Genomic DNA, 24892 nt, shown 5'->3' with positions numbered 1-24892 from the left:
ACCTCAGTGAACACTTTGTTGATGAGTTTAAAGTCTGTTAAATACAAGGGGATACTCATTTAGTATACAATGGTCTTGAATCAAAAAGGCCTATAAAGCAGGACATTGTTTGGGGCAGACCTACTTCTTGATTGTTCTGTTATTAGTGTTCAGTATAAGTTAGATTCATGTCTCTCTTGCCACACAAAACAGAAAGATGGCAACAGAAGCGCTTACAGTGGGATTTCACCAGCTGATCAGTGGCGTTACAATGTCTATGTCCAACTTTTATATACAGTCTATAACTATGAAACATATGCATTGTATGTACAGGAGGAACACAGCAGAAGAAGATTAGAAAGTTAAGTAATTTAAAACAGTAAAATTGTTTAGGTTCTAGCCCACTGGTTTAACCTACTGGTTAATTATGTTTTAGGTCATTTAAACAGGGCATTTCTAATCTGATTTGGCTTTTGGACAAATAATAATTAGAATATTAAAGTTCATGTATTTGGTGCCACTTATTAGAGTCTTGTATCTTCCCTCATTAATCATCTGTTCATCAGTGTGCCTGCGTCCTTTCCTGCTTTGTCCCCTTGTCTTTGGGTTTCCTTTTTGGAGATTTATTTTTGGCCTGACCTGAGCTGTGCTTTGCCTGCTTGGACAACTTTTTCTTATTTTTGCTTCCTTGTTCAAAGTTTGTTCCACTCTAGTAAATTTCATTAAAGTTAATTGTTGCTTTTTATGACCTTTTTAGGTTATTATACCCCACATGTAGCCTCTCTTTCAACATAATACAAGTATGTAAATTCCTGCACAGATACATAAAGGCATAAATAGGCTTAAGAGAGTTGAGTCAGGCTGAAGTCAGAGCCAGGAACTGCAATTTCTTTCAATTCATGATGGCGCAAAATCTTTGCAGCTGTTTAGTCCTTACCACCTGCCTGTTTGGATCTCTCTTGCAGTCTTGCGTGAAAATGAGTTGGATTAAATTACCGTTACACACAATCGCGTCTTTTCCCATTGTGTTGCTTTGTATTTATTTACAGTGATGTAACTTGTATGGAAGGAAATTGGAAAGAAAAAAAAGCAAATGAGACGAGTCAAGTCAGGAAATAGCAAATCTCTGCGTAGTGCATGGATTTTATTCTGCACCTCCGTAGTATCTCTCAAGCTATATTTGTGCGCATATACTTTATCTGCTCTGTTACACTGTCAATCATGCATCTTCTACTCCCATCTGATACATGGCAGAGAGAGTGATGTTGCATCAACTTTACAGAGACAGGCTCCAACCTGTGTCTCTACATCCCTTCAACACGCTTCAATGCTCTTCTTTCTTGTACTTTCTGTAATTTTTAGATATATAGTCTCTGTCCCTCCTACTACTGTCGACTTAACCAAAGTAAAACAAACAAATCTATCCTCGAACAAAGCTCTCTTTTCCCCCTATCATTTGGCTCTTGCAGTTGATGACATGCAGCTTTTTACAAAGGGATCAAAAAGTATTCATACCCTTGTTGTTTTCAATTGTTTGTTTTATTGAATTTTGGTTTATTGAATTCACATTTCAACAATGCATTTGCAGAAACGTGACTACTGCCAAAGAGTCTTCAACGGAGGACTAAAAAGGGACTGAACTCTTCATGACCAAATTCTGTTTCTGAGTTTTGTGAATTTGCAAAAAAAAAAAAAGAAATCTCAAAACCGGTCATTACTTTGCTATTATCAGTTGTTAAGTTGCTCATGTGACACCTTTTACTACAGCACTACAGATTCATGATGCCTTTATTTTGCAACGTAAGCCTTTTCTAATCATTGTTTTGTGATAGATGCGTTGTGCGGTGTGCAAGGGCAGATAGCTTTTCCTTCTTCTGGAGAAAGAGAAAATGACAAATAGAGAAACAGGCTTGAACACACCCAGGAAGTGAGCACATCAATCATACTGGGGTCAAAGGCCACCCCATCTTCTGTTCTAGGAAGCAGGAATGAGTGAGGATGGGGAGTAGAGGCAAGGTGATGAAAAGAATGTGAGGGATGGATGATGCGATGGATGGCAAGGTGCCTGTGCTGATTGTTTGTGTGCACTTTGGCGTGTTCGCATGCTTCTACTTCTAGCTGCTGTGTGTTGTAGAATTAGCTACACTGATGGATGAGGACGACCACTTGCAGCGAAAGCGCTTAAAGCACATGGGCTCCAGGGACAGGCCTTGTCACAATCACCCATCCAAGTGACTTATGGACCTGCCATGAGGAACAACAAATGGCTGGTGCTGTTGGGTGGGATGCAACCAGTTGGAAAGGAATAGTCCATATAACGACATGAGCCAAACTCGGTGGAAGAAATGCATGTCTCTTCTTGAAAACAGGAACTACTAAGGCCTGCTTTATTTCCTTATGAAAGCTGTAAATTGTGTGGAAAATAATTCAGATATATAAAAACATGTAAAGTTAAAGGAGAAAAAAGTGAACAAATATTTAAAATGTTATGTTGCTTTTCCCCCCCCTCAAGCTTCTCCCATTTTCTTACTTTCTATGTTTAGGATTTAGCCTGCAGGTATGAATGGAACAGACTGTGATAAATGAGCTTTTAAATGCTGGTTGTCTTTATACACCGCTGCCTCGGTATTCTAGTTTTTTTCTGTTATGTAAAGAGAGGCGTCACTTTTGCTCAACTTGTATTTTTGTTTTCTGGAGCATTCCAAAGGGAGAATAGCAAAGCCAAGACAAAAACTTCATTTCGCTTCCTTTGTGCGAAGCAAATACATCTTTTTCTATCCTGCTGCTCATTGGTAACTGCTTCACATTGTGGGAGTAAAGGCAATATTGATGATTCACCGGCAGGTTAAAAATGTATGTGCTATATCTGCGCTCCAGGCCTAGCCCTGTTTGGGGATTGCATGGGTAATGGCACTATTAGACTTGATTTACTGCCCAAACTAATAACCTGAAATGAAGAGTGTGATGGGATTATTACGTGCAGACACACAGAGACACACATGGATGTGTATTAGAGTCCATGCATTCCCATACTTAACACATCTCCACTCTGACAGTGCTGCACCCTCAGTCATTTTTAATTCAGTGAAATCAGCCAGCTGGTTCATCTCTCTGTCTCTGTCACTATTTTGCAGACACACAAATGTACACATCCAGTCTGTGTTCATGCCGTCTTTTTCTCACGCATCTGTCATCCCAGTCTAAAAATAGACCTCACAGACATTCTGACTGTAAGAAGGAAAAGCACAGGTGTAACTAATAACATTACCGATGGCTCCGTTCCATTTAGGCATGCCGGTAAGCCAACATGTACAATATCAGGGCTCTAGTACTGGCACATCTAAAATGGAACGCAGCCAGTGTTGATGCTGTTATTTACTCAAGTCAAACTGTCGGCTGTAAGAATGAGCTCTGTTCCTGTGCATCACTCCATGTTTCTGTCTTCCTCTATCCTTTGCCTTCAGTATCAAACACTCACAGTGACTTTGATTCAGACTCACATGGTTTAATGACAGGGTCAAAACCATTTCCTGCTTGGCAACAGAGCCCCCTGTGGCCAAACTGCAGCACTAAAAAAAGTCAGTCCCAGCAGCTAATATGCTAATCCAGCAGAGTCCTTGTGTATATGCTAATGTGGTAATGTTGGAAGGGAAGCTGTAATAAGGTAGCATCGGCTGGTCAAAATAAAGGCTGGGAATTGACAAGTCAGCCTGTCATTAGAGTAGTGGATTGTGCCAGAGGGAGAGTACAAAAGTACTAACCAGGTATTTTAAAAGGTAAATCAGCAGCAAGTCGCGTAGGGCATCTTTAGCGTGTGAGCAGGTGTTCTGCCTTCAACAGATGATGGGAAACACCTGCTGTGAAATCACTGATGGAGCCAGAAGTGCAAAGTGCAGCTGTGAGTCACTACTGGTTTTACTCTTAAAAACCCTCTACAGAAGAATAGGGAAATGTTAGGGGTGTGGAATTGGCTAAGATGTTTTGCTGTTGGTTAACAGTGTTAAAGCCAGGGCATATCCATAGATAGCAAACATACTGACTCATTTAATCAGGGAATTCTGGTTGACATGGTGAGACCAACCCATTCAGCCCTGTGCTCCATAATCACTTTACACAGTGTGTTGGTGCTTTTATGTATATTTGTGCATCTACGGATCCAATGTATAAATACTGGAATGTATTAACTTTCTCTGACATTTGCAAATGAAAGTAATTTTTATTCTGTCAGTCAAAAATACCTTCTTCCAAATATGAAAATTAAACATGAAGATACTTTATGTAAAGATTCAGTGCAGAGTTTAATTCAAACGTTGACCACAAGGGGCAGTGTTTTACCTGTTAAGGCCTTTATACACCAGACACATAAAACCCATGTGAATATTTTGCATGTTACAAATATGGATCAGACTCACCTACTTATCCTATCTTAATAGGGCAGCCGTTCGCACTGGCCACATAATTTTGCTGGACAGATTTGCCAATTTTTTACATTTTTTTAAAGTTCACACAGTTCGACACTTCTCCGGGTCAATCGGCTCTCTGAAATGATTTCTCTGCCTCCTCACGTGTGGTCCCACCTCTGCCAACAAGAGTTCAAACTGAAATTCTTCCTGCTCCTGCCTTCTCATGAGAATTGGACAAACCCAGACTCTCCTTCTGTTTTTTTTTTTTTTTTGTTTTTTTTTATCTCATTATCGCTTGATGTGAACTTAATTTAGGATTATTTCTCCACCTCTTAGTGGTACAAATGGTATTGCATAAAGGCACAGCCTGACCAGTTTGACTTCAGTTAATATCCTTTCAACACAATACATACAAAGTGGCTGTGTCTTCACATTCTGTTAATAACCTTTATTAGTTTTCAAAGTTTTGAAACTATTTTTAAACACAGGAATTTACAATGAATATCTTTAAGCAGATGCCTTATTGTGTTTCTTTAAGAAATCTTGCTCATGCTATGATTTTAAGTCCTGCAAATATGAACACAGACAGTTAAAATTTGTATCTAACCATGACTTAGATATGAGTTCCACCTTCGCAATCATATTTTTTTTTCTTACCATCTGAATCAACCCATGTAAGCTGTTTACACATATAAACTCCTGAAAATGTCAGGAGGATACGGTTGGAAAGCTGTCTGAAGTTGTCTCTCAGACAATGTTCCGACAACGTCTAGCACACAGCGGGGTGCAGTTTGCATCAGCCGCTTTCTAGCTACTGGAAACACTGCGGTTTTAGAAAAAGGTGTCTGCTTAGTAAAGCATGCAGTGGGCAGGGCACCCACTCGGTAGCTGTGGTGTACAGGACAGATAACTGCAATAATCTTACATTGACGCAAATCATGGGTATCAGACGTCACAAGAACCAGGGTGCATGCATTTTAAACAGTGTAATGTCTGACTTGGAATGTCTGGAAAAGTTCAGAGCTGCAGTGCACTTGCAAAAAACAGCTGTAGGCAATCCTGACTTGAACTACTGTATAATGTATTCAGCTTAAAATGAGGAATAAAATTAGGAGGAAGGCGAGGTTGGCGGTGTCAAAAACACACATGATGTTCGAGAAGGAGCCCGGGGTTTGTGTGAGACTATTTTTAAGTTTAGTTTTACTTTTATTTTCGCTTGCTGTTACATCTGTGCAACAAAACTACTTGGTTAAGGTTAACAAGAGACTATAGTTTAGGTTAAAATATACCGGTACATAAAGTGGCTTGTGACACATTTTAAAACTTAACTAAAAGTTGTAATAAGCTACTTACATTAACAACATTTTCTTTCCGTTAGCTTCACACCTGGGAGTAGCAGAGTATGCTCGCACACACACAAAGACATTTCAAATCGCACTCGTAGAGGTCATGTTTTTTGTCTGCTGCGTGGACTGGACACAAACTGTTTGCAGTTTATTTACCAGCCAGTTAATTCCACAGCTCAAGCTCTGTAGAATGCACTATGGGGTGAAATGATTGATCCGTCCTTGTTAGACCTTGCTGTAAGCAAGTCTTTAGCTTAGACTAGAGTGAGGAAACCTGAAACATGAAAACAAACAATCACAAGAAAGAAAAAGAAAAAAAAGATAAAAAGGGGCTTTTAGGGTTTGACTTAAAGCATTTCTTGTGTGTCAAAGCAGCACAACAAAAAGATCATTGCATTATATTTTTTCCCAAGAAAAGGATCACAAGAAGCATCTTAACATGCCAGTCATGCACTCGTCTTTATGAATGTTAAGAGCTAGTTATTTAAACAAATGACAAACATTTTCTAATTAAAGAAAAGGCAAAATTTTCTTAAGACATGCTTTTTTCTTGGGCAGTCAGTAAGAGAAGACTAAAAATATTTTATTTATTTATTTTTTGGTAATACGTTATAGAGCTGGAGACATTAGATAGGATAAAAAAAAAACTTGAGTGTGGTTTGAGCACGATGGCGAGGTGCCAGCGAGCTGTGTTTCTGTGTAGGAGCCATTCTGTCCTCGCTGGAGTTCAACCCAGTTCCTGTTGAGGGACTGAGCTTCATCCAAAGTCCAGCACATGTTCTGGCCAGGTCCCTCGCTGTGTGGGAGTGTGTGACCGGGACAGTAAGCTGGGTGACACAGAGTACGTGTGTGTGTGTGTGTGTGTGTGTGTGTGTGTGTGTGTGTGTGTGTGTGTATGATGTTTGTTTGGTCATTGCCCTTTTGCTCACACTCTAAGGATTTACTGTCTGAAATGCAGAGCAAAGCTCTAATCCACTGCACTCCTATATAGTACTGTAGCAGTGTGACTTAGCTGTTCAGGCGTAAGTCATTAAGGTACATGGAAACTGTGTCTTTCACTGGAACATAACATGAGCTCACAGACACGAGATTGGCTGAACTTCCTCTGAACTTGATTTACATAATAATACATAATTAGTCAAGGTTCTACCAATAGTGAGCGTGCTCCTTTGCATGCACCTACATGATTGCACAAGCAGTGATGGTCAACATAGCGTGCTCAAGCGACTACCCTGATAGGTAAAACAGCACTTAGTGCATTTGGAATTTCTCGACTATGTCAACTTCTGTCGGAGCTCTGCTACTACATTTAACTATGTGCACACATCTCAGAAGATACGATTTTATCTGTTTATCTGTTTGTTTTGGAAAGATGTTGCTGCTTGGGTCAGAAATGTTGCCATGAACAGATGGCTCTGTGTGTCGTTATCTGTCATCAGACTTTCCCTCGTTTTCTGGCCCTTGGCAGTGCTAACGTGATGCAGTGCCACATACTTTACCACAACCCGCCTCGTTTACTGTCAGTTTTCTCTCCCCCCCCTTCTATTTCTACAGCTTTGCCCAGCTACACTTGTGGTAATCCTGGAAAGCTACTCAACGGCCACCAGCAGGGGTCTACTTTTAATATCGGGGACAAGATCCGCTACAGCTGCAGCCCGGGCCATGTACTAGAGGGTCATACCACCCTGTCCTGCCTTGCCACTTCAGCTGGTACTGCTGCCTGGGATTTCCCCCTTCCTTACTGCAGAGGTAAGTAGGAAGCTCAGCAGAAGGCCGTCTGTTATAAGAGACCTTTTGGCTAAATTTTTACATGTTAATTGAATCTGTTTTCAGTGCTTTTGCGTGAACTCTTCAGAGATATTTGAGGTCTTTCATTTATTTTTATGGAAAAAAGTTCATTCTTTGTTTAAAAGAAAGAAGAAAAAGAAACAAGAAATCTGCTTTGGTTATATCTACTAGTTGCTATAAAAAATGACTGACCTTGTTTTTGGAATGAAGAGCAATCGGTCTCACTCATTTAGTCTTTTCTCCACCAGGTGGATAAACCAGCTTCTCCAGCCCACATGCACCGACATACAGTATATTTACACATGCCTCTACATGACCTGACACTGGTTTTCGGTGGTTATTCTGATATCTTATTTACCATGGCAGGACCTCATGTGTTAGCGCCCAGTCAGGCGCTCGTGCCAGTTGTCCTTCCCTGCAAGCATCCCTGTGGCAGCGACACCTGCCAGTGCATGTTGTCTGCCACAACATGAGGATTCTTGAAAATACTTACACTGTAGGCAAAAGTGACACTATAATACTTCAGTTTACAAGATTGGTCTTTGAATAAAAGATTAATTCCTAGAAAACTGCTTGACCATCTATATTCATTTGCTTTCTTGTGTGTGTGTGTGTGTGTGTGTGTGTGTGTGTGTGTGTGTGTGTGTGTGTGTGTGTGTGTGTGTGTGTCACTGTGTCCGTGTGGCCAACGGTTTGAGTCAGTGCGCCTGCTGAGCAGACCGCTGAGACTCTATGCCATCTGCAGCCATGCCGGGAGTCAGGAAGCCCACATAGGAGCACACATGGCTGGGCACCACGCGCCAGCACAGTCCCCCCACCCTCCCTATCACACGCAGGCACATGCACATGCCTTTTCTCCACATCAAAATGGGAGATTATTTTGCATGCATTTCAAAATCATGGTTCTTTGTAATTTATATTTTCTTGACGATAACTTTGTCCCCTCTTTCATTTCTGTTTGCTTCCTAGAGAATTTCTGTTTAGACCCCAATTCAGCTTTGTCAATCTCCTCACCCCATTCCCACCAAGGCTCCATCCTGGGGGGGAAAAAAATCACTCAAGCACTCAAGGATGTGATTATGTCACCTTTTCAGCAGAAATTACACGCCAACAAGTTTTAGAAACTGGCAATTTCCCCTGTGATTAATTGAGGTCTCCTGGTGCCACATAAAAGTCAACGTGTACACCTGAGTGCTCCTTCATAATGCATAAGTGTATTGTTAATGTCACTCCAATTATAGAGCCTGCCCATATGTGCTAGAGCAGAACTTGCACTGTACTTTGGGAGCAGAGAGAACATTTTGGCACAGTCACCATTCTGGACACAGGAGAGGACCAACGTGCCAGCACTGTCGGGCCAAAGATGATAAGCCAGCCGTTGATGACACAGATAATGTTTTACATTTCCTGTCTTGTGCCCAATTTGTTTTTTTCTTTAGCTGTGAGAAATGTCATTGCTTATCATATGAGTACACTTATAAAGGATTTAACATCAGTCTTTTATTCAGATTTTAACACCCTTTCCATCTCCACTGTCGCCCTTTTCTGAGCTTTTCTGTGCTCAGACCCACGCCTCATCTCTCTTGCTATTTTTTTTTTTGCTGCATATCTTTCCAGAAATAAGCTTACTTCTGACAAGTTCTAAATGTCAGTGCACATACCTGCAGCATCACACTGACACAACTTTTTATGTTTGGTGTGTACGCATCCATTATCCTGCTTATTGCAAAGACACTCTGACTTTTAGTTGTAGTCGGTCACATGTAATTAGAAAGTCCCAGATATAGCTTTCACGATTTCTGCTGGTCTTATATAAGGATTGATTTCTGGATGCATATTAAACACTAATGTGTTTTTATAGCTTGCATGCATCAGTCATGCTTATGTCTTATATCTTGCCATGACTCTCAGAGCAATCGAAGCAGCTCCTAACATTTAATAGAGAACCATGACATCCTAAGTGACAGGCTGAAAAATGCACTGTTCAACCGTGGGAAGCAGTCTGACATCTACAATTGACTGAAGAAAAAAATTAAATAAGTTTCTGCACACCTCACATACTGAACGGTTCAGAAGTTTTTTGGGGAGCGGGCTTTGGCTTCATATACTCTGTGGGTACAACCCGCTTTGGCTCCGTTGTCGTACAGTGCTTGCATCGGCCGGTGCCGGCTGCAAAAATTCAGAGAGTGACGGGGAAAAGTCAAGGTGAAGGCAAGAGTGAGGAGTCGGAGACTTCCCTTCAAGTGTGAAGAAACAGTCCTGTGTGGAATATCAATGCACTTCCTTATCCTTTTTTCTGTCTGCATTCTACTTCCTGTCACTCCAACTGCAACGATCACCTCTCGCCCCTCCCGCCATGCGCCTCTCTTCTCTCTTCATCGTCCACTCTCCTCCTGCACTTTTCCCTTACCCAGCCTCGCATGTCACCTGTCATCCTCTTCATCCCCTTCTTTTCCCCCTTCTGTCGTAGTTTCCCTTCTATTGAGGTTCACACCTCACAGGTTTCCACTCGCCCGTACACTCTCCTGCCCTCCCTCAGGGGGAGTGTGGTGGTGACAGGTAGAGTGGATGATAGACAGGGCCAGACACTTTTGATCTCCTCCTCCCTTCTTTACCGCCACACACAGCTAGTTGGCCACTCGATATAATGAATCCCACTCCACGGTGATGCAGATATGTCCTCAGAGACACTCACACATGCACGCATACACACACACCCTTCACAAGTACTGTGGAAGTGTCGTTCAAAACTTCTTTTGACGTGTCCCCTCTGTTCACAGATTTGTGAACTGATCTATAAATGAAAGAAGGCTGTATTTCAGGCAGTGTCACATGCTGCATTGTTCACAGCTGTAATGAACATATCAGAAGCTGGCATGGGGAGTTAACCTGGCAACATTTTAAATGCATGCGTTATTATTTAATGATCTCCTTAAAGCACCGTTGAGGCGGGAAAGAGTTGCTTTGATTAACACAAATCTGAATTAATCAGAATTTAATCACTTCCCCCCACGTTGCATTAAGTTGCATCATGCTGCTTTCCCCGCTTCCTGACGACTGTAAGAGCACTGTAGGGCATTTTGAAATCCTATGACTTCTTTCTCTCTGGCCTATGGCAAAAATTGCAGACAAAGGAACAATATGCTGTAACTCACTACACAATTTCCTGCTTCTGAGCTTGGAAATATGCAATTGAGCCTGCGGCAGAAAGATAATGTGTAGCCAAAAAATAAATAAAATGTAAAAAAAGAGGAAAAAATATTATTATTATTGTTATTGTAAATTGCAATAAATAAGGCTAGGAAGCCATATCTGTTGCTGGTCAGTGGTTCCGTGTTAAATCCAGAGTCAAATTTAAAATCTTCACATCATCGTTCTTAAATAATCAAGCCCCATCTTATTGAAGACTTTATCCAAAGCACCATATCACCCCGACAGAACACTTTGCTCTCAGACTGCAGGCTTACTTGTGGTTCTTATGGTATATATTAGGCTGCTGGGGGCTTTCCATCACGCACTGAGCGTTTCTTGGCTTATCACTTTTCACTCTCTATGTTAAAAGTGGTGAGTAACCCCCAGTGTACCTCACCTCTGATGGGTTGTGGCAGATGGCTGCCTCTCCTTGAGTGTTGTTCAGCTGGAGGTTTCTTCCTGTTAAAAGGGAGTTTTTCCTTCCTACTGTTGCCAAGCACTCATTCACAGGGGGTCGACTGATTGTAGGAATTTTTAAAAAATGAATTGAAACAGTTTTATGATGCTGGTCTCAAAACAGTTTCAAGATAGTTTGTTTGTTTGGTGTCATGGAAACTGAGACATCTACAGATGTTTTCATCTGTGTGCTGATGTTTTCTTGTCCTATTAGCCTTTCTTCAGTAATTGCATTCATATTTGTTGGCAGTCCTGTATCAATCAGTATACTGGAAAATCCTTAATTAAAAGTTCTCTTCTTACATGATATTCACCTTGTATATCTTATAAATGTATTCCTAACAGGTGGAAAGTTTACGGTACCGCCTAGGTTCTTTTCCAAAGAAATGGACTAAAAAAGTTATAGAATATAATTTTGGAAGATGTTGAAATAAATCATATAATTGTTGTCATTGGAAAAGTTTGCTTCCAAGACCCTGATAGGAGAATAAAAATATATAAATAGCGTCCATTTTCAAAAGGCATTAACCATGTTTGAGAGGGATTTTTGTCAATATGAACTCATTTTGTGTAAGCCAGAAACTACCCCATCAAATTTTATTATGATAGCTTCAACAGTCAAACGTGACCTTTGACTGCAGTTAAGCTGCAGTTTGTTTATTAGCGTTTAACTTACCTCGCTCGCCAGCTGCTTGCCAGTTGTCTGTACACTAGGGTTTCCTGACTCCTCATATCTCTTTGTGGCATCTCTGATTACCAATAGCATTGGTGTGGGCAGCATGGAAGGCTGACATGCACCCCTGGGGTAGTACTATCCACCCTCCATGACGCACAATGTGTGTTCCCAAACACAAAAAAATAAGGCATGAATGAAAGACAAACATGCAAACCAGGAGTTTATTTCACACTTTCAGTATGAAGTAACATTTTGATGCTGACTTTCACAGCTGATAGATTTAGCTTAGTTAACATAAGTGGATGGATATCAGCTGAACAGCTAAAAGAGTATGAGATCAAAGCATTTTTGTCCTTACCAGATTCTTGCCAGTTTGTTTTGCCCTTTCTGTGTAAAATATCTCACCTGTCACTCCTGCACTCTTCAATTGCGGTTCCCACACACAGTGGAGAACCGTGGGGAAAAAACAAAAAAAGTTAAGGAGACGAAATAAATGAACGTGCCTGCACACGCACAGTCACATTACGCTTTGATTTAAAAAATCAAATCAGCAGTCACAAATGTCCTCCTGTTTTTAATCATTTGATGATTACGATGGATCAAAGTAACTGTTCCGAACACACACACAAACACACAATAACTCTAAAGGTCATGTAAGTCCTTGAATAAACTTGTGTTGCAAGTACTGGTTATATGTGGGTGTGAGGGTGTGGTGTGACACTATACCAAGGCAGATTTCATTTATTATCAACCTCATAATAATGCTATCATTTTACTACCAACGTAGAGAAACTATATAAAAATCACCTTGAGTGACGAGTTGTTGCCGAACACGTCGACCAACGTTAATCCCCACCACCATTATCTATCTGCGCAACCCCTCTGTACACATTCAGCGATCGGTACACCTCACACTCACGTGTCTGTGATTATTTTTGTTTTGCAAAGATTTTTCTTCTGATATTAATTCTTTCACAACTCTGTTTCTCTCTGCAGCGGATGACGGATGTGGAGGGACACTGCGGGGCCAGAGTGGGGTGATAACTACTCCCAATTACCCATCTGAATATAACAACAATGCCGACTGCACCTGGACTGTGCTGGCTGAGCCAGGAGACACCATTGCCCTGGTTTTTTCTGACTTTCAGCTGGAGGATGATTATGATCTGTTGGAGGTCAGCGGCACTGAAGGTTCTTCGCAATGGTGAGTAGTCAGCTTGCGGCATTTATCTGGGGAGAGAGCTGAGAAGGGGGGAGAGGTAATGCACCACAGGCATGCAGGCTTTTTTTTCAGGTGGTCGAATGAGTGTGGTGAAGTATGGTTGGAAGTGGATCGGTGTTACTGTATGTAGGTCTGGTGGAGCTGGATCATAGCTGGTACTAGCTTCAAAATGAAATAGGGCAATAACAGTAATTTGTTTGATAGGCAGCACCTAGCTTTTATATTACAAACTCAGCCTGGGTATATCATATGGTCTCTGGTTCTAAAGTGTAATTTGAACACTCAATCATGGTCACACGCTCGCACTCATTCTCTCGATTACTCAGTCTCGCACAAACACACATGCTCGACTCTAATGATGAAGAGATAGGATGTCCTGGCGTCAGCGTGGGTCTCTCACCATCTGTGGCAGCTCCTCCTCTCTCTGACAACTCTCTCAGCTCAGGAAGTAATTAGAGAGCTCAATTACCACCGCCAGCCGTAAAGTGTTGTTTCACCCCCATTCTCGCGGAAACAGAGAGAAGCCCGCGTGAGCACAAACGGTCATGCACGCTAAAGCATTCACACTTTCAGCTACACTTTAATATATTTTCACTGCCGCTTAAAGATTTGTTGCAAACAGATATATTCTTTCACACATACACACCGGCGTTTTGTGCCTTCCGAGACCACACATAGCCAAGCTTAGCTTGAAAAACAAATATATATTTATATATTGGTTGAATACAGGTAGATGCATTTTTATGCATCAGGAAAATCTGCCATGCTGCCTTTGTCTCGGATATAATATAAAAATGCAGGTTTAGTTTCAGGATCGTGTCGGAGACAGACAGCTCAGATAAAAAAAAGAAAGACAGAAGACTTTGGAGTTAGAGCCACAGGCAGTTGGCAGGAAAGGACAAGCTATTTAACACTTGAGACACAGGCTCTGAGAGACAGAGAGGAGGGAAAAAAGACTGTTGATAAGGGAAACAGGTTCAGAAAGAATATATGAGAAGTCATCTCAGAGTGAGAGGCCCCAGGAAACCTCATGTCGGTTTCACTCATTCACTTAGTAGTTAAGCAAAAATACTTCCCAAGAAGAACTTGATTGACTCTGAGCGGTCTTAGAACTGAAAAAATTCTGCCTAGTAGTCTGATATTAAAGTCTCGTTGAATCTTTGCTTGGCCAGTGGAGAGCTGATCGCTTCCTGGGCTCCCACAGACCGCCGCCTGACTGTGCTTCTTTTGCATATTTTACGATGTCATCAGCTTCTTGTCCTAGACTTTGATTTGCTCTATGTTGTCATGGGGAAGCGCCCAGTTCTCTACTGGCTGTGTCATCTTTGTGGCAGTTGTTGCCAGTGGCGTCTATGGTAGTGCACCTGCAGCATGGCTTTGCTGTCTTAAAGAACAAGGAAGAGCAGAAGGGAGTAAGTCACTAGAGAGGTGGCAGAAGGGCTTTGGCAAGTGATGGATACTGCAAGTCACAGTTGATCATGCACATTGGAAGGAAAAGGAAGTACAAGAGACAGAGGACACGATGCAGACAAGCTGGCTTGCATCTATTGTTTCACTTTTTTTCTCCTGTTTCGCTAGCTTAAGTGTTACCCACATACTGTACCACTGATTTGTAAAAGTTTTGGCTATTTTTTCTCATTTTTAAAAACTCATCAGCCCACTTTACCTCCAATGTGTCGAGGTAGTGAGCAGGGAGTACTAAGGATGTGGAGAAAGTGAAGTGAATCACAGCGAGTATTACTATGGAAGAATGTGGCCCGGTCTTATGAATTGCATTTTCTGCTACATAATGTGAGCAGCTGGGTGCTGGTTTACTTAGGGAAAAGATAGCAGCAGGATACAATATGAGAAGAAGATAAACCGTAGGAGGCGATGTGATGCTCAGGGCGTTGTTCTGCTTGTAAACCTTTGGTCTTGGAATTCATTTTAATTTAGCTTGGGCACCAACCTAAACATTGTGCATCCTCATGGCAGTGGTTTTCCTTAATGTGCCTGGCCAAAAAAAACTCTTTCAGGGATGATTTGAGAAGAGGGTTGTAACCTCGTGTGTTTGTGTGAAGCTCAACGCTTCTTTCTCAACAACTCTCCAAGAAGAGGACAAAGATTATTATTAATGTTGTGGCTGATTGGTGAGGGCAAAAGAGGGATGCTATGGTACAGCAGTAAAGGAATGAGCAGACACTAGTGATGACGTGTGAAAGGAAGGGCAGGACCTTTGAAGAAGAGGGTGGACGTAAGGTTGAGAGATGGGTGCAAGGATTGAAAACTCAGCTGGTGGCCAATTAGAGAGGTCAGGCTTGGCTGTTTGATGACGCTGACCTAAAGCCTTTCTGCTCTCAGTGAATGAAAGGATCAGTGAACCTTCAACTCAGCGGGGCTTGACGGTTGATGATCTCTCTCTCTTCCTCATCATGCAAATACGCTCTCTGATTTCATCACACTGGTGTGTACACAGCTGCTAAGCTTAAAAGCTGTTTCTGTATTTCAGATCTTATGGTTTACAGTTTAGCTCCAAAGGGTCATGTCGCTAATATGAGAATACTTGTTTTTGTTTTTTTTTTTTACATTTTTCAATCTTGTATTGCTTTCCATTGGCTTTAAGAAATATATCACTATAAATTACTGGTATTTGCAAATGACTAGAACGCTTTCTTGTTCTTGAGTGGGTGATGTCGGTCTCCCTCTATCCGATTGCAGCCGTTGTTCAATATGTGGGAATCTGTCTGAACTTTATTGATTGATACCTGACTGACAGGTTCATTGATCTGACACAAAAAAGAAGGGCCAAGAGATCGTGGTCAAAACCATGCTTCCCAGATCGATCCACAGCATTTTAAACTAAAGCAAGTCAAGCTTGCATGTTCTGAGTTTCTTTGTTGCGCTCACGTTTGTTTGTATATGTGTTGGTAAAGGGAGAGAACGAATCACAATTAACACCATCATTCACCAACAAGGACGTCACCTCTGTGAATATCTGAATGTGATCTTGATAGGATGCGATCTCTACCATCCTGCACTTTAATTGGCGGTTCCACGGAATTAGCATTCTGAAGAGGCGGCAGAAAAAGACAGCTCTGAACACCAGCTCCACAAGCTGAGATGTGCATGTGGATTGAATGTGGCAGCGGGAAAGGCCTGGTAAAAATGGCAAGTGAATTAGGTGAATTCTGCCTCTGCTCAGCGGTACCCTGACAGGACTTCTTCACTGTTGCTTGCCCAGGGGAACACATTACTCTGCTATTACACTGTTTGCATCCACATTGATTTTCTTCCCCATCACCATCCACTTTGAGGCAATGTAAATAATGCCCGATGCTAACCAATTGCCAGATCCTCATTTGCCCACTAGCTACTAAGTGGAACTCACAGCTATTTGACTTGTAATTTACTTAGGTGCTCAATTGTTTTTCAAAGCACTATAATACATTTTCATCTACCAGCAGTGCTCTCTTGAGATGTTGAAAGGAACTCCCACAGCAGCTTGAATACTGTAAATAGAGAGTATAAAGTGCCTAAATCTGTACTTGAAAGAAGTCTGAATATTGGCTTTATTCCCTCGGTTCTACAAAAAAAGATTATGTAAAAAAAATGCCACATCACAGTTAAGCGATTGCACCATTTTAAAGAAAGTGTTTCCAAACAAAAACTTAAATCATCTTTTTCTTTTCTATCTTGGTAACTTTTGCAAACTCTTTCTGTTTCCCAGGTGATTTTTTTTCTTTCTTTATGCATCCATCTCTGACAACACATTGCTCCCTGGGAAAATGCAACTTATTTCTTCCTGTTTGGAGATCTGAGAACCCATTGAGTTTTGATCCCTCTAGGTAACCTCCTGCTTTCTCGTGTCTGTTTTAACTCCACGCCTTTATGGAATTGAGACGCTGACATTTAGCCAGCCTATGGATTATCCCCGGCGTGCTGATTTGTGTCAACCTGTCCCAACCTGGCGATGGGAGCGCGTCCGTGTGTGTACGAGAGAGGCAGAAAGAGATAAAGAGTTGCCGGAGAGGAGTGCAGAACACTGGATATATTGATTGGCTGTTAGGTTGACTCACCTGAGAGTGAGTGAGTGAGTGAATGAGTGGTCTTTGGAAAAGCTTTCTAAGTCCGGGGGCTGTTTTTCTTTTGTTTCCAGAGAAATGAGTGTGTTTCGTTTTTGTGGAGATAAATGCTTCTTTCTTCTCCTTCTATAAAAGACAGTGGAAAACTTGTTTTTTTTCCATGTCAGGGCTCGTGAGATTTCCTAAACTCAGCTTTTTTACTCAAGATGATCATTTTCCTGCTTTGTATACAGTCATGTGCATGTTGTATTACAGCTGTGAGAGTTGTTACCGTATGCAGATGTGTCATGAACATGCCAACTGCTGTTCGCCATGAGGAAAACACATTCATTAGTCACACCCTCCCACTGGGACTCCTCTGCAAAGCTGCTATTTTTTTATGTTATAAAACGGTCACGGCGAGAGTGTGTGTGGAAGTGAGTGATTGTGCGGCTTCTCCGGTGAACAGCGTTTGACTGACAGTGCAAGAAAAGGTGATTACGCACTCATGCTTTGCTTTAACCCTTTAGAGCCGATCGGAGCGGGAACGCTCTGTTATGCGTAACTATTTTTAAATCCCAGTAGCACTGCAACCACGTAAGCTAGCGCAAAATATTTTTTTGCATATGAAACCGGAGGAGTTGTACTTACATCTGATGCCATCAGCTTGTCCTAGGTCACGGTTTCCTTCCACATAAAGCTTTGCAAAAACTGCATAAAAAGCGCTTGCAGGAACAAAAACATAATATTCCAGAAACACGCTTTACCGATCTGATCAGCTGTTCAAAACACTTCCTACGTTGGAATAGACGTCAGCGCGAACTTTTGGATTTCCGCCATTACCTGCCCGAAACCGGAAGTGACGTCATTTTCGCGGAAATGTAGTCTTTTTTGCGATCAGGGCCTCAGGGCCTATACTGCTCTTTTTAAAAGTTATCTTTGACTTTATGACTTTCTGTGTCGTTTCTGGGATGCTTAGGACTCATATTGCACTGCTGGAAATAGTTTATTTTGATGCATATGCTGCTTTTTTGCAAATTTGCAGTATAATATTTATTTTCGTTTTTCCTGCAGTGTATAAAAATTGGTGTATTTCAAAAATAAAACTATGAAGACACTCAAAATAAATTTCCTGTGGTGGGAAACTATTTTGTGCAACGTTTTTGTAATTACAGTTTTGAGGGATAAGACTCTTAAATTTCTCTAACTACAAATATATGTTAAAAAAGCAAAAACGATTTTCAATTTTTTTGTAGTTTATTGCACTTTTTTGCAATTTATGTAATTACTATGCACTTAATGAATACATATTATTAAAATCTGGGCTATAATGGTTGTATTGATGTATAGCAACTTGAAATGCTCCCAAAAATGGCTCCACAGCATGTAAAAATATAATATAAGCTCTGGCGGACTTGGTTCTATGGTAGGTCTTAAAGGGTTAAAACACAATTATATGTACATTTGGGCACACAGACAGCGATTTCCAGCATCTGAATACAGGTCATTAGCAGCGTATGGAGGGGCATTTTGCATAAATATGTGTACTGTGTCACGGTTGAGTGGGCGCTTTTTCTCATTGTGAATGTTAAATACATTTCTTATCCGTTTCCTATGCTCGGCCCTGTTTTTGCACAAAACCGGCTGCTGTAGTAAAGCAAACGTTTTGCTTCGGAGCTTTATCCATAAATCACCAAATCGCTAGGCAGGTCATGTCACACTGGTACAACTTTCCTTCTCAGTGTCTCAGTGTCTTTGTTTCTCAGACATTGTGTCTCGTAACTGTGTTGTTACTGTAAGGCATTTTAATGGCTGATTTTAATGGTCTAATTTGTCAACTGAAATCCAGTAACCGGGGCTGTTATCGGAAATCCCGCGTACAGATCATCTAAGATAAAAGTAAGCTCAGGAAAATGGGTAGAAAGTGATAGATATGGCAAGTTTTCAAGAGTTAAGCTTGCTACCCGTACCATATGGAAAGATTTGCCTTTGAAACACAGGTTTCAAAGTATTGGCTTTTACTGTCTGTGAAGGTTCTCAGTCATCCAGGTCATCGTAGTCAAAGGAGCTTGCAAAGAAAAGCGTCTGGACTTCTTTAAGTTGCTTGAAGACGTTTCACCTCTCATCCGAGAAGCTTCTTCAGTTCTAAGGTCAAATGGTGGAGAGTCCCAGATATAAACCTAGTGGGAGTGACCCCCCACAGAGGGACAAAAGGACCCCCTGATGATCCTCTAATCGCCTGAGCCAAGGTGTGAAAGGTGTGAAACTGGGTGTGGGTCTTCAAGCAAATTAAAGAAGTCCAGACGCTTTTCTTTGCAAGCTCCTTTGACTATTGGCTTTTACTGTTTTTCTCTTTGCCTTTTTTCTGCACACTTGTGCTATAATCACTTAACTGACCATGTGGACGGAGTAGAAAGATGGTAGAGCTGTCCACAGCTTTTTGCTAGGGACAAGAATGTGATCACAAAGTGCAAATTTCACCCAGGACAGAAGCAACTGCTGCAAAACAGTTTCTGCAACATCACATGCTAACACAAAGCATCTTGATGTGTGCTTAATCATGATGGTAAGAAAATGTCACATGTAGAAAGCTCATTTCTTGAAAAATGAAAACATTTCTCCCACTAAAAACGTAAAGTCCAGATGAACACGATCTACTTCCTGGGCTAATAAAGAAGAGAGATTTAACAGCTTCGTGCATACCGAGCTCAGCCAAGTAGAAAGAGCCTGATCTTCAACAGGTAACAAAAGCAGTAGTGATGGTCAGGCTTATAGCTTTACAGCATTCACACTTCTCCAGTAGAATTGCTGCCGAGCCCCGTTAAGTGCTCTTTGGGCTGGTTTTCAGCGTTGCTGTCAGTTTTGTGTTAATATTTAAATACCAAAGGGGAGATTTTTTTTTTTTTTTGTCTTCATTAGGATCAGGATTTATGTCAGTGTGTGGGACTGTTGCCTGAGGCTTATACTGCTAAATGGCTATATGGCAATGTATCTCACACCAAGTTACAGAGTAATGCAAAAGTAATGTAACCAGTGGTTTAACAAATTCATTTCTCCAGGGAATAATTAACGCCATGCATTAAGTAACAAGTAATATATAATGCATCACTTTTGGATGTGGATTTATGTTCTATTGGAAAGGCTTGTCTGCATAACTAAAGTCCCACAACTGCACTCTTGTAAACTTTTTCATTTAAAAGCTTATGGGACTAAAATGAAAAATACCTCAGGGCTAATGGTTATGATGCCCTGACACCTCAAGGATCTCACATCAGAGGCAATGAAAAGATGCGCTATCTGTCTACAAATGTCACGCCCTCTTATTTAGCAGCAGCTGTATCTCAGTTTCTTTCTATCTTACACACACATGGTTTCTTTGTTAACCTCCAGACCGTAGCTGTGTCTGCCTTTAAACTTTATTTTTTGCCTACCAGTTGTCAAAATCTTAGCTCTGCTTGTTCCTGAATGTCTGAGCTCCCATTGTGTATTTTTATTTTTTTTTTAGCTTTCTACACTCAAGCACAGTTTTGCTTATTAGCCTTTGCTTGACCATTGGATCAATAGCTCTTGTTGCCAGTCACGCCACTGTGGGCCTTCAAAGTTTGCCGGAGTTCAGATTTATGAGCAGCAGCACTTGGTTGAGGACTCAATCTGCAACGTGCCATTGATCAAAGCAGCATTTATGATGAAGTTTGTGCCACCCGCCAAGAAATTCTCCAGCTGAACATTATCTCCAACACCTGGTGCCATGCTGCAGATTGGCTCACCCCAGCACTCTACACCGTGTTACTCACTCTGTCACATTGCTCAGGCTAAGAGCTGGAGAGGAGAGGGTATGTTTGAGTGCAGAGAGTAAGGTTAACAAAAAACAAAACAAAGAAAAGCTCAGCCATGGATTCTATCAACCTCCCTGGCTTGCATGTGCATACCTGTGTTTTCTCAAGGTGACTATTTCCGTTCCACTGTCAAAATTACACCTCAGCACACATGAAGATTGGTGACTAATATGCAGCTTTAATTGTCATTGATCATCCGTGTTATGTTTAAAAACAGCAGGTGCAGCAGCTTATTAGTCAATATTCCATGTAAACCGGAGCAGCCGGTGCGCCAGTGTCTGTGTAAGCATGTCTAGCCATGTGTTACCTCACCCCCATCCCAGTGACACCAGAGAGCACACAGAGGTTGGAGGTAATGTGGCAGATCACTCTGCCCTGACTGGGTGTCTTTTTAGTTGTTTTTACCAAGCACTGCACCGTTGGGATCCAATATGTTGCTTTTAGCAATCACATAGATGCACTAATGGCTTATAATTTGTACACAGAGGCATATTTAAGTTACAAACACTGGCACCCTGGGCCTCCAAATGGACTGGATGTCTTTTTAAAGATATATCATTTCATTTATGCCAAAAATATTTCAGAAATAACTTTAATAAACACCTCTTCCATCGCGGCTTCAAGGGAGAACTTGAATACTAAAGTACTGTCCGCATCACTGCAGTAGTGCATTTATGACAATAACAAAACATATTTTTGAAATAATCCAAGTTTTGTTTTTTTTTTACAGTTTTTTAGTTGTAATCCCCGAAGCTTTTCATCGTCTTTGCTTAACAGTCACGTCTGTCTTCCTTCTTCCTTTCTAATTATTTAACTAATTATATTAACAGAGAAAGGTCATCTATCAGTATGGTCAAAACCACAATGATGCTCTTGTTTTCTGTCTTTCATCATCTGTCACCCCTGTGAAACTAATTGTTTTACGCTCATGTTTGATCTGCAGCTTCTACTGATGCTTCATCCACAGCTTGCTTTGATCCCTTAAATCACGTCCTGGGTCAAGTGCAGATAACCTTAAGAAGGATGGTTTACTTCAGAGGCTCTTTTGTTGTGGTGTGATCAAAAGACGTTGAATGGAAATTTATATTTATTGACGGCTTTTGGTCAACACCATTGTTCTCTGCCAGGGTTTTGTACCCTTGGGCGTCTGAGCACCCTGATGTTTGAGGTCCATAAGCACATACCTGCAACATACAGATGAATCCCAATCAGGCACCTCTTCTGTGGAACAAGCTGCCAGATCTGGGAGATAGAAACCCTCCCTAAAAAGATCAGGCTTAATTTTTTCCTTTTTTTCTTAAATAAAGCATATAGTTAGTGTAGGATCAGTTAACCCTAACCCTGGTTCTGCTGAATGTTTCTCCAGTTAAAAGAGAGTTCTTTCTTTCCACTGTTTTGACATTAATTGCAGGATCTTTACCTCACAATATAAAGCACCTCGAGGTGACTGTTGTTGTGATTTGGGACTATTTAAATAAAGTTGAATTAATTTGAATTTCTGCTGGTGGCACATAGTCTGTATATTTCTGCTCTCCCTTCCTTTTTTTTAAAGCAGTTAACAAAAGGAAAAGTGAAATAAAAATAACGGCAATTTCTCAGGACAACCTAAAAAAAGGTTGTTATTCCTTTAACTTTCTCCAAGTATGATTGGTGCAGCACTGGGTGTCACAGAGCTGTAAGGGGTGTCACTTCGGTCAATTAATCAATCACAGTAATTAGCTCCGATAAAACAAAAGGAAGAAGTAGTGGGAAGAGGAGCGGCTTAGAAGGAAAGCAATGTATGAAATCAATTGGCCAAAAGTGCTGCAGTTAGTGGTCTGTCACAGAGGAAAATGGAGTTTCATTTTAAATTGTAAAAGCAGGACTGCAAGGATGAGTACAGCAAAGTCATTCCATTAGGCCCGATTGTTTGATGCTGTGTGTAACTGCATACACATGCACTTGAAATGGTTCTGCTGCACTGCATGTTCCACAAGTGCTTGAAAGTAGTCCAGGATTTAGTCTGAAACTGTGAATTTGTGCTCAGGATAAAGCCCTTGAGCATAAAAGGTCTTGTTGTCTTATAGTGATGTTTATATGAGGTGATCGTATTACTGGCCACTCAGAGACACCTATATGATTAGTAATTTGTTAAGCTAAATTTAAACATCCAAACCAGACACAAGTGAAAAAGGACAAAGAACTTAGTAAGAACTTAGCATCTGATCAACATTAATACAATTAAATTAATTATTATAGTTATTTAACATATAATTGGTTGTTGCTATGACAACAAAGAGGAATAAAAAAAATATCTTTGTTTGCAGTGTGACCCTGATGCAGTAACAGCAGAACATCTGGTCCCTGAGCATCCCCAGAGTGGACGGACATGTCATTGTCTGATCTGGGTCATTGCTCAACAGCAACACATCCCTTCTGTCTTTGTGACATCCCCAGTTTTTCCATAAATGGAAATATAGATAACAAGAAAGGCAAAAAACTGCATTTTATAATGTGTATCTTAATAGTTTATATATTTTTTTTAACCAACTCTGCTTGCTTTCATTAAATTAAGCACCATTGTGTCGATAGTAGTGGAGTGATCTTATGTCTGTGAATAAGTGCTTGTATTTAGTATTTATTATTATAATTTCATAATTGAAAACAGTACATTTGACTAAAATCTCTAAAAATAACAGTAAGTAGCTTTAAAGCTAACCCACTCTGGACTCCTGAGTTGATGCACTAGCTTTTTAGGCTTAGTCATTCTCACCTCAGAGGACAGTATTACTCACATAGTGAAGGTCTTGTTCTACACAATTTGAGACTCATGGCTAAATATCCCTGCATTTTAGGCTTGGAAAGCTCGCATTAGTGGCTGGTAATGAAAGAAGAAAAGAAGGATCAGGAGAGGAAAATGAGGGAACCTGCAAGGTGAAATAAAGCAAGGGCATGCTTAGTGGTTTGGAGTGTAATATATCTTAATCTTCTTTGGGACAGCAGGACAGGTTGCATGTGTGTATGCCGGAGTTTGTACAGTCGGTATGAATTCACTCGTCTGGTGCTACTGTGGGGTGTGTTTGTGTGGCAATGAAATACCCGTCCTCTTCCCATTCATCAGACAGAGCCTGTCTTTTTGTATGAGGTGACATTAGGCCAACCTGAATATATTTACAGAGGAACCTTTATGAACTCTGGTGAACGTGCCTTGACCGGCAATTACAGGCTGCACGGCCGTGAGCCTCCATAAAAACTCTTCCCAACTGCATCAATAAACGTGGGGAGGCAAAAGGTGACAGGCAGTGTTGAAATTCACCGTAGGAAAGTCTAAGCTGCACTGTCGAACCCGTACATGGAAAACTGGTGACATGATTTTGAAGTTTTTCATTCTACAGCAGTGTGAATGGTTGCGCGTATGGTATGAACCATTTAAAGCAGAGGGATGTGTTTTTTTAAATAACCAAATAAACTCATTGCAAATGCAGTTGTTCCTTTTTAGAGGTGAAGTAAAAGCTCAAACAGCACAGTGGTTATATGACCCACTAGACTCCTTCTGTAAGTGGCTTTTTGCTTGGTAGAGATTTTTGGAGAGTGCCAGAGAGGTGTCTGGATCATATTGATCCCACAGCACTGCAATCTTTCTTAATCCCACTCTCCTCACAGACGAGATGAGACAGAAGCAGTGACAGAAAGACATCCAAAATAAATAAATAAACGTTATCTCGAGTAAGCTCTAATATAATGCGCCCCTGGGTGGCAGGAGTTTGTAAGCAAGTTCATTTTTAACATCAGAATTTTTTAATTTTTAGTCATCAAACATCAAAAACAGTTTCATTCTTTAGGTGATCTGCTTTTCTAGGTGTTGGCTTTTTAATCGGACGTATGCACACATACACGCCAAGGGTGGTGTTTGCTCTCTCTGGTGTCTTGTTGGACAAGCGATCAGCTTTACGCCCGTGCCAACACGTGCAGCTC

The 24892-nt window shown here is 41.1% G+C and overlaps 1 protein-coding gene across 1 annotated transcript in view; it reads left to right on the top strand.

Annotated features, from left to right (window-relative positions):
- The window catches only part of csmd2 (CUB and Sushi multiple domains 2), a 290206-nt gene that overhangs the window by 87605 nt on the left and 177709 nt on the right, over nucleotides 1-24892 (top strand). The window contains exons 4-5 of the mRNA XM_085395216.1: nucleotides 7283-7477; nucleotides 12837-13044. Coding sequence (XP_085251342.1) covers nucleotides 7283-7477; nucleotides 12837-13044 — 403 coding nt within the window. The remainder of the gene's footprint in view (nucleotides 1-7282; nucleotides 7478-12836; nucleotides 13045-24892) is intronic.

This window comes from Rhamphochromis longiceps, linkage group LG22, assembly GCF_057381845.1.
Source record: "Rhamphochromis longiceps isolate RC_006_pf linkage group LG22, R_longiceps_female_GT1.1, whole genome shotgun sequence".
Classification (NCBI taxonomy): domain Eukaryota; kingdom Metazoa; phylum Chordata; class Actinopteri; order Cichliformes; family Cichlidae; genus Rhamphochromis; species Rhamphochromis longiceps.
The sequence above is the reverse complement of the archived record's forward strand: the minus strand, read 5'-3'. Positions and strand labels throughout refer to the sequence as shown.